The sequence below is a fragment of the Eulemur rufifrons genome, chromosome 14 (genome assembly GCF_041146395.1).
Source record: "Eulemur rufifrons isolate Redbay chromosome 14, OSU_ERuf_1, whole genome shotgun sequence".
NCBI lineage: Eukaryota > Metazoa > Chordata > Mammalia > Primates > Lemuridae > Eulemur > Eulemur rufifrons.
The window spans coordinates 28,070,727-28,079,954 of NC_090996.1; the positions used below are offsets into that span (position 1 = coordinate 28,070,727).

At 45.6% G+C, this 9,228-nt stretch overlaps 1 protein-coding gene and 1 non-coding gene across 3 annotated transcripts in view; one reads left to right on the forward strand and one right to left on the reverse strand.

The window, feature by feature from the left end:
• SNX29 (sorting nexin 29) overlaps positions 1–5,923 on the reverse strand; it is a 439,800-nt gene extending 433,877 nt beyond the window's left edge. The window contains exon 1 of one of the 2 annotated variants that reach the window (XM_069486909.1): positions 5,845–5,883. In XM_069486909.1, coding sequence (XP_069343010.1) covers positions 5,845–5,851 — 7 coding nt within the window. In that variant the 5' untranslated portion in view covers positions 5,852–5,883. Of the gene's footprint in view, positions 1–5,844 lie in introns of both variants that reach the window. The other variant, XM_069486911.1, reaches the window with a different exon arrangement.
• Positions 1,213–1,320, forward strand: LOC138394906 (U6 spliceosomal RNA). Its single transcript, XR_011235424.1, has one exon. It is a non-coding gene; the product is annotated as a U6 spliceosomal RNA (small nuclear RNA).
• Positions 5,924–9,228: the final 3,305 nt, after the last annotated feature.

Here is a 9,228-nt window from a genome sequence, read left to right on the forward strand (position 1 = left end):
TTCAAGACCAGCCTGAGCAAAAGCAAGATGCTATCTCTACTGAAAATAGAAAAAATTAGCCAGGCATGTTGGCACACACCCTCAGTCCCAGCTACTCAGGAGGCTGAGACAGGAGGATCACTTGAGCCAAGAGTTTGAGGTTGCTGTGAGACAGGCTGATGCCAAGGCACTCTAGCCTGGGCAACAGAGTGAGACTCTGTCTCAAAAAATAATAATAATAAAATATAAATAAATAAATGGTGCTGGGAAAACTGGATAGCCACATGCAGAATGAAACAAGACCCCTACCTCTCACCACTCACAAAAATTTATTCAGGATGGATAAAAGACTTACATCTAAGGTATGAAACCATAAGAATTCTAGAAGAAAATGCAGGAAAAATTCTTCTAGATATTGGCCTAGGCAAAGAATTTATGAAAAAGACCCCAGTGGCAATCATGGCAACAACAAAAATTAATAAATGGGATTTGATTAAACTAAAAAGCTCCCGTACAGCTAAGGAAACAATTAACAGAGCAAATAGACAACCTACAAAATGGAAGAAAATATTCACAAACTACACATCTGATAAAGGGCTAATAACCAGAATTTACAAAGAACTCAAGCAAATCAGCAAGGAAAAAACAAACAACCCTATTAAAAACTGGGCAAAAGACATAAACGGAAGCTTCTCAAAAGAAGAAAGACAAACCATATGAAAAAATGCTCAATATCACTAATCATCAGGAAAATACAAATTATCGATAAAACCACAGTGAGATATCACCTTACCCTAGTTAAAATGGCATTTATTAAAAAGTCCAAAAACAATAGATACTGGCATGGATGCAGAGAGAAAGGAACACAGTTGGTAGGACAGTAAATTAGTAAAACCTCTATGGAAAACAGTATGAAGATTCCTCAAAGAACTAAAGTAGACCTACCATTCAATCCAGCAATCCTACTGAGTATCTACCCAAAAGAAAAGAAGTCATTTTATCAAAAAGAAACCTACACTCAAATGTTTATTGCAGCACAATTCACAACTGCAAAGATGTGGAATCAACCCAAGTGTCCATCAATTAATGAGTGGATTAATAAAATACGGTATATGTAAACCATGGAGAGTACTACTCAGCCATAAAAAGAAGATTAATTAATACCTTTTGCAACAATCTGGATGGAACTGGAGACCATTCCCCTAAGTGAAGTATCTCAAGAATGGAAAAACAGTGCTCGCTTCGGCAGCACATACACTAAAATTGTGAACGATACAGAGAAGATTAGCATGGCCCCTGCGCAAGGATGACACGCAAATTCGTGAAGCGTTTCATATTTTTTTACAAAAATAAAATAAAATGAAATACATTAAAAGAAAAAAAAAGAATGGAAAAACAAATACCACATGCACTCACTATGAAATTGGAACTAACAGATGAGCACACGAGTGCACGGAGGGAAGTAAAACTCCGTGGAGAGCAACCAGGGGAAGGGGCAACAGGGGAGGAGAATAAACCAACCTAATGAGCACTATTAGGGTACCATGAGCACTATTTGGGTGACGGCCACACCTACAGCCAGGACTCAAGCATTACAAAAATGATCCATGTAACCTAAAACATTTGTACCCTCTTAATATTTTGAAATTTAAAAATAAATAAAAATAAAATGTAAGCAAAGAATCTGCGTAGGCATTTCTCCAGCGAAGATCTACAGTTGGCCAGAAGATGCTGAACATCACTAGTCATAAAGGAAATGTAAATCAAAACCACAAAGAGACACCACTTCACACCCACGAGAATGTCGATTATCAAAAAGACTGTTGGTGAGGATGTGGAGAAACTAGAAGCCTCACATACTGCCGGTGGAAGTTAAAATGGTGCGGCCACTTTGGAAAACAGGCCCTCAAATAGTTATATAGGGTTTATGACCCAGCAATTCCACTCAGATACATACTCAAGAGAAATGAAAACATCCACACACAAAAACCTGTGCACGAACGTTCAACAGCATTATTCATAACAGCCAAAACATGGAAACAACCCAAACATCCATCAACTGATGAACAGATAAACAAAATGTACAATATCCATACAATGGAATGTTATTAACTATTTGGTCACAAAAGGGAATAAAGTACAGATACATGCTACAATATGGCTGAACCTCAAGAACATTATACTTAGTGAAAAAGGCTAGATACAAAAGGTTAGGCCAGGCCGGGCGTGGTGGCTTACGCCTGTAATCCTAGCTCTCTGGGAGGCCGAGGCGGGTGGATCGCTCAAGGTCAGGAGTTCGAGACCAGCCTGAGCAAGAGCGAGACCCCGTCTCTACTAAAAATAGAAAGAAATTATCTGGCCAACTAAAATATATATAGAAAAAAATTAGCCGGGCATGGTGGCGCATGCCTGTAGTCCCAGCTACTCGGGAGGCTGAGACAGGAGGATCGCTTGAGCCCAGGAGTTTGAGGTTGCTGTGAGCTAGGCTGACGCCACGACACTCACTCTAGCCCGGGCAACAGAGCAAGACTCTGTCTCAAAAATAAATAAATAAATAAATAAATAAAAATAAAAACAAAAGGTTATACATTGAATGATTTTACTTATCTGCAGTCCCCAACTCCTGTGTGCGGGGACCATGAGGGCAGTGCCCATCCGTGGCCTGTTAGGAAACAGGCTGCGCGTCACTGCCTGAGCTCCATACCGCCCTCCCTCCACCCCCAGTCCGTGGAAAAACTGTCTTCCATGAAATCAGTCCCTGGTGCCAAAAAGGCTGGGGACCACTGATTTCTATGAAATATCCACAACAGGCAAATCCATAGAGGCAGAAAGTATTAATAGATTAGTTATTGCTCGGGGCTTAGGGGAGGGGGAATGTGAAGTGACTGCTAACATGGGTGCAAGGTTTCTTTCCTAGGTAATAAAAATGTTCTAAAATTCATTATAGTAATGTCTGCACAACTCTGTGACTATATCAAAAAAGAAAGAAAGAAACTTAAAAAAAAAAGGAGGCAAGAGTTTAAAAAATACACTATAAAATAAAATTCTAAGGCAATCAAGGAAATTTGAACACTGATTAAATATTTGATGATATTAAGGAATTACTGCTAATTTCCTGATAACAGAAGTATGGTTTTTTGTTTTTGTTTTTTTCGGAGATAGGGTCTTCTCGCTCTGTCGCCCAGGCTAGAGTGCAGAGGTGTCATCACAGCTCACTGCAACCTCATACTCCCGGGCTCAAGCGATTCTCCTGCCTCAGCCTCTCAAGTAGCTGGGACTCCAGATGTGCGACAACACACCCAGCTCATTTTTCTACTTTTTATAGAGACAGGGTCTTGTTCTTGCTCACGCTGGTCTCGACTCCTAGTCTCAAGTAATGCTTCCGTCTTGGCCTCCCAAAGTGCTAGGATTACAGGCATGAGCCACCGCACCCAGCCAGAATTGTTTTTTAAAAAGGAGTCCTGTGTTTTAGAGATACACATGAAAATATTTACAGGTGAAATGATATGGTGTCTGGGATTGGCTTCAAAATAACCTGGGGAGGGCGTGGGAAGTAGGTAGGGATACAAAACGGCCATGAGCTGGTAACAGTGTGAGCCATGTTAGGGTACATGGGAGTGCATTACACTATTCTCTCCACTTTCATGCTGTTTGAAATTTTCTATTTAAAAAAAAAAAAGAGGGACAGAAGAGAGGAAGTATTTCCATGCCACATTATTTTATCATATGTCAATTATCACCACAACTGAGGAAGCCCACTTTGAACTGACCTCTCAAGAAATGGTTAAATATACCTTGGGACTTCCCCTTCCATCCTCAGAGGTCACTTTTTCTGCCTCAATCACAATCTTTCCAAAGGAAGGCTTTCATCCTTAATGCTTTTTCCTAAAAAGCCATTTGTTGGTTTCCTCGTATAATTTGTTTGGCTTTAGACCTAATGATTTTTTAATTAAATTTAAAAACTTCCTGAGTTTTGATACTAAGTTGTTCCTTGAAAGATAAATTGACCAATTTTCCTTGACTTGGCAATTTCATTTCCTCCTATGATGAAGGCAGAAGAGAGAATGGTCCAGAACTGTGAGCTTGTGGCAGAGACTCCTTGGTCACATTAAAAGAAAAGGATTTTCAGAGAGTGCCTGGTCCCAGCCCGTGTCCCAGAACTGGGCCAAGAAACAACCCCACCCCCACCCCACATGGGTCTTTATGGAAACAACAACAACAACAGCTGTGAGATCCTGACAGTGTACTCTGAGAGGCACAACACCAATCGCTTTACCTGAGCGGTATTACTTAGTCACTACAAGCCAAGCAGACAAGCACTATTATGTATCCCTATTTTGCTGGGACTTAGAGAAAGGTCAAGTGACATACTCTAACTCACACAGCTTTATGTGGCAGAGCCAAGATTTGAACCCAGGAAGTCTGGCCCCAGAGCCTGCACTTATACCAAGCTACAACACCTCCTGGTGGAAGCCAGCTCATGGTATCCTTGTTTTGCTATCGCCAATGTTCAAGGTGAAAAACAAAAGGTGGACTACCTCCCAGGAAATCCCCCTCACCACTCCATGGTTAGGACCATCAATTTCACAAATTTTGCTCTTGAACAGCAAAACCAAAAGGCATAAAACTTGTTTTTTAAAAATCCACAAAGATAACTTAAAAGGCAAAATCGAAGATGGGTATCCCCTCCACCTTGCCCCCTCTCGCTCTCCAGAAATGCCTGGGTGGAAGGCTAGAGCCAAGTGGGCGGGATGCAGGGATTCCTCAGAAGCAATTCCACAGTGAGGGAAAAACGGGCACTAGGAGGGTAGGCGGGTCCTCCTAAGTAAATCCAGATCCAGAGTGGCCAAAAAGACAGTGAGCTGAGAGGCTTCCCTGAGTCACTCCCATCTCCACCCAGGAATGACTTAGCACCAAAACACCAATAGGACTCTTGCGAGGAAAGGAGGGTGAACACCCAGCCAGAGTCAAAGGACTAAACTTCAGAAACACGGAGGACTAGTTGTCCCACCTCCCTGCACTTCCAGCCTCCCCTCCAAAAGCACCTCCTCGCTGGTGGGAGAAGTTTGGACTGGGAAAGGCAAAGCAACGGTCCCCAGAGGGGCCAGGCATTGGACAAGCAGGGAAGGGCTGCAGGACAGGGAGGAGAGACCTTAAGTGATGAGCTAGGATGAGAAATGGAAGGGGCTGCGCTGGGACAAACACTAACTGAAATCTAAAACCAAGGACCGGAGAGGGAAGCTGAGAGGGTAACTGGGAACAACTGGTGACTGGAACGGCAAAGCACTGGGGGACTGGGGTGGGGGAATAAGAGGGATGGGGAAGACAAAGGGATCGTAGAACTGAGAGTTCTCTGGGGACAGGGAACTACTGGGACCACGGGGGTTCAGAGGTCAGCAAACTAAGAGTCCAGAGACCCTTTGCTAGTGGGGAAACCGGAGTGAGTGGAGACAAGGGGCCTGAGTAGGGAGAATGACTGGGGAGCCGAGGGACCGGGAACTGGAGCTGGCACTCGGCGCGTCTAGGAGCTGGGAGGGACTGAGGCACGGGAGGTCTCAGAACCTGGGGGTCTGGCAACTGGGCAAAGGGGTAGGACTGGAGGGACCGGGGACAGGGGTCTGGGAGCTGGTTGCAACTGACGGACAGGAGCAGGAGACCAGGAGTGCAGCGTCGGGAGGGTCAGAGAACAGCAGGTGACCGGGGGCCAGGAACCGGGGTACTGGCGGCCAGGGGTCAGGAAACTGAGCGCTGGGGCGGGGGTCTGCGAGGCAGCGGGGCGCGGGGACCGAGGGGCCAGAGTGTGCAGCTGCAGCGGCGGGAGCCGGAGCGGCCGAGGAGGCTGACAGCGGCGGGGCCGCCACTCACCGCTCATGGTGCAGCTCCCCGGGCCGGTGCGTGCGCCGTGCCGCCGCCACAGCAGCTTCTGCAGCCCCAAGCTCCAGACAGGCCGGGAGACAGCGTGCCCCGCCCCGACCGCCCCGCCCCGGAAGTAGAGCGCCGCCGCCCAGGCCCCGCCCCCCGACCCGGAACGAAAACACCTGCGCCGGCCTGGGGCGGGCGGGCGACCTGGGCTCCAGAGCAGGAGTGGGAAGCGGGACTGAGGCGATTTTATGGGGAACCGGGAGAGCTCCCAGCAGACCCGAGAATCCGCGGGGAGGCGCGGCTGTCCCCAAGTCCCCGAGAACCTTCCCCGCCTTCCTGGGGCTCACACCTCTGTCGGGGCCCCTGACACAAGCAATGAGACGGCATCGTACCAGAGAGGGATACGAGCTGGAAGGGAAATTTTAAAAGAGCAGTGGGCCAAAGCGTGGGCACAGGGCAGATGGGCAGTCCCGGAGGGTCTCAATGAGGCGGCTTTTGAGTCCAGACCTAGGTGAAGAGAGGGAGCCGGCCCCCGGGGGATGGAAAGGTCCCCAGGAAAGGTGTTCAGAAGTACAAAGACCCTACCTGGAGGGGTTGGCTGGAGCGAGAGGGTGGTGAGAGGAAGGAGATTGAAGAGGTGGCAGGAGGGCCTTGCAGGCCAGGGTAAGGAGTTTGGACTTTTCCCCCTAACCCTAGGTAGGTAGGGGAATGGGAGGCCATTGCAAGAATTCAAGCAGGGGAGTGACACAATCTGAATTAGGTTTTAAGACATCACTCTTCTGGGATGAGAATGAATTGTAATGGGCAGGGTGGAGAAAGAGCAGCTGGTTTGGAGGCTATTGCAGTTGTCCTGGAAAGAGATAATAGTGCCTGGGGCTACGGTGGTGGCCCGTGGAGATGGCGAAGGTGAAGTATTGAGTATGAACACTTTCACAACTTCCTTATGAAGTCCAGTTTATTGCCCAGGGAGGAAAGGGGACCAGAAAGGTTGAAGGAGTATTTCCCAACTTGTTTCGCCCACAGCCAGAGTGAAAAAACACATTTTATATCACAACCCAGTACACGTATGCATACATTTAAGGAGATGTTTAACAAAACCATTCTGTAGGTAATATATTCTCTTCTATTTTTTTCTTTTCTTTTTTTTAATGCTGACTGAGACTTGATCCACTAATAATTGTTGATCCAAAATTGAAGATACCTCCACTAGGAAACAGAGCCAGAATTCCAGCCCAGTTCTGTGAGACCGCACAGCTACTACGATCGCTCTCAACACATAATCTCCGCCTTCCCATCCCCCCAGAATTTACCTTTAAGGAAGCAACTCAGCAGAGGCCCAGAGCTCTGCAATGTTAGTTATAATAGTGAAAAAGTGGAAAACACCAAAGCCCAACTACAGAAGAATAGCTAAGTAAATCATGGCCCAGCACACAAGGAATGTCTTGCAGTAGTTGAAAATGCCAGTTTTAAAGCCTGGAAATATGGGGCAATGCCATTAAGAATACACTAAGTGAAAAAAGCCCCATGCAAGATAGTCTTATGCCATGATTACAATTGTATCGAAATACAGTTATGTATCGGGAATAGGCGAGAATGTAAAAATAAGTTTGGTTGATGAGATTGTTTTTCCCATTTTCAAAATTATTCTTTGTAGTTGTTAATTTGTTATTCCAGTTAAAGAATTGGTGTGTCTGATTTCTCCTAGACAACCTAGTTTAGGTCTGCCTGCCTCTAACTTTGGCAAAGCCTCACATACCTGCTTCATGGGGTTATCATTAGGATGTTGTTTATACCTTTCTCGTAGCACCCTGCACCTTTATAGCACTTGAGGCAGGATAATTTATTGAAATCCTAATTTGTGTGTGGTATCAAGTAAAGAATATTTGGTCTTTGTCTCCGGTTCCAGTCACAGAGCCCCTAAAACTCTTGGAATTTCCTATATGTTAGGAATGTCTTTGTTATTCATTATATGCCCTTTTGATCACCCCTGAGTTTATGTTAATGAGGTAACTTAGATGAAGATACATCATTAGAGGATTGGAATTTTGAGCCCCACCCACCCACTAATCTCTGGAAAGGGGGAGGAGGCACTGGAGATTAACCTCCATAAAAACTCAACCTGCAAGATTTGAGGGGCTTCCCGGTTCCTGAGCTCCTAGAGGGTGGCACCGCCAGCAAGAGGGCATGGAAGCTCTGCATCCTTTCCCCCATACTTCTCCAGATGTACCCCTTCATCTGTATCCTTTATAATAAACAGATAAATGTAAGCAAAGTGTTTCCCTGAGTTGTGTGAGCAATTCTGGCAAATTTTCAAACCCAAGGAGGGAAATCACGTGAAACCCAATTTCTAGCCAGTTGGTGAGAAGCACACGTCACAACCACGGACTCTCAGTGGGCATCTGAAGTGAGGGGCAGGCTTGTGGGACTGAGCCTTTAACCTGTGGGATCTGACACTATCTCCAGGTAGATGGTGTCAGAATTGAATTGAATTATAGAACACCCAGTTGGTGTCCGATGGAGAATTGCTTGGTGTGTGGGGAAAACAACCCACACATCTGGTCATAGAAGTGTTCTATATTGAATGTGAATAGAGAGAAAAAACAACCTGTCTTTTCCTTCACATTGTGCTTTATATTTTCTACCACCAACCAGGCCCCTTAAGTACAGTTGACCCTTGAACGACATGGGTTTGAACTGCGTGAGTTCACTTATACTTGGATTTTTTTCAACCAAACACAGATCAAAAGTACATATTTGCTGCAGTGGCTCACACCTGTAATCCTAGCACTCTGGGAGGCCGAGGTAGGAGGATTGCTTAAGCTCGGAGGTTCAAGACTAGCCTGAGCAAGAGTGAGACCCTATCTGTATTTTTATATTAAAAAAAAAAAGAAAAAAGAAAGAAAATACATATTCCCAGGACACAAAACCCATATATACACAGGGCCAACTTCAGGATTTGAGTATGTGTGGATTTGGTTCACTGGGGCCCAGTGGGACGGGGGTCCTGAAAGCAAACCTCCCACCTCACCATATACCAAGGGACAACTACATTGTAATTCCTTCTTCCTGGGATTTTAGCAGACAGCACCAAGAATCTAAAGCCTAAAGTGAACAGCTCTTTGTGGGCTTTTGAAAAATCTAAACTAATTGAGGAGCTTGTACTAGGTGGTGAGGGGAAGGGAGAAAGAGGGCTCCTGAGAAGCTAGGGACCATATTCTCAGGCCATATGACAGGAAAGTAGTGTGTGTCTGCTCTCAGACAGAGACCAGACCTCAAGGGGACTAGATGGCCATCATAACAATCTTATCAGTAGATACTATTATTATTCTCATTTTACAGATGGGAAAACTGAGGCCTGGAGTAGTTAAGTAACTTTCTCATAGTCAC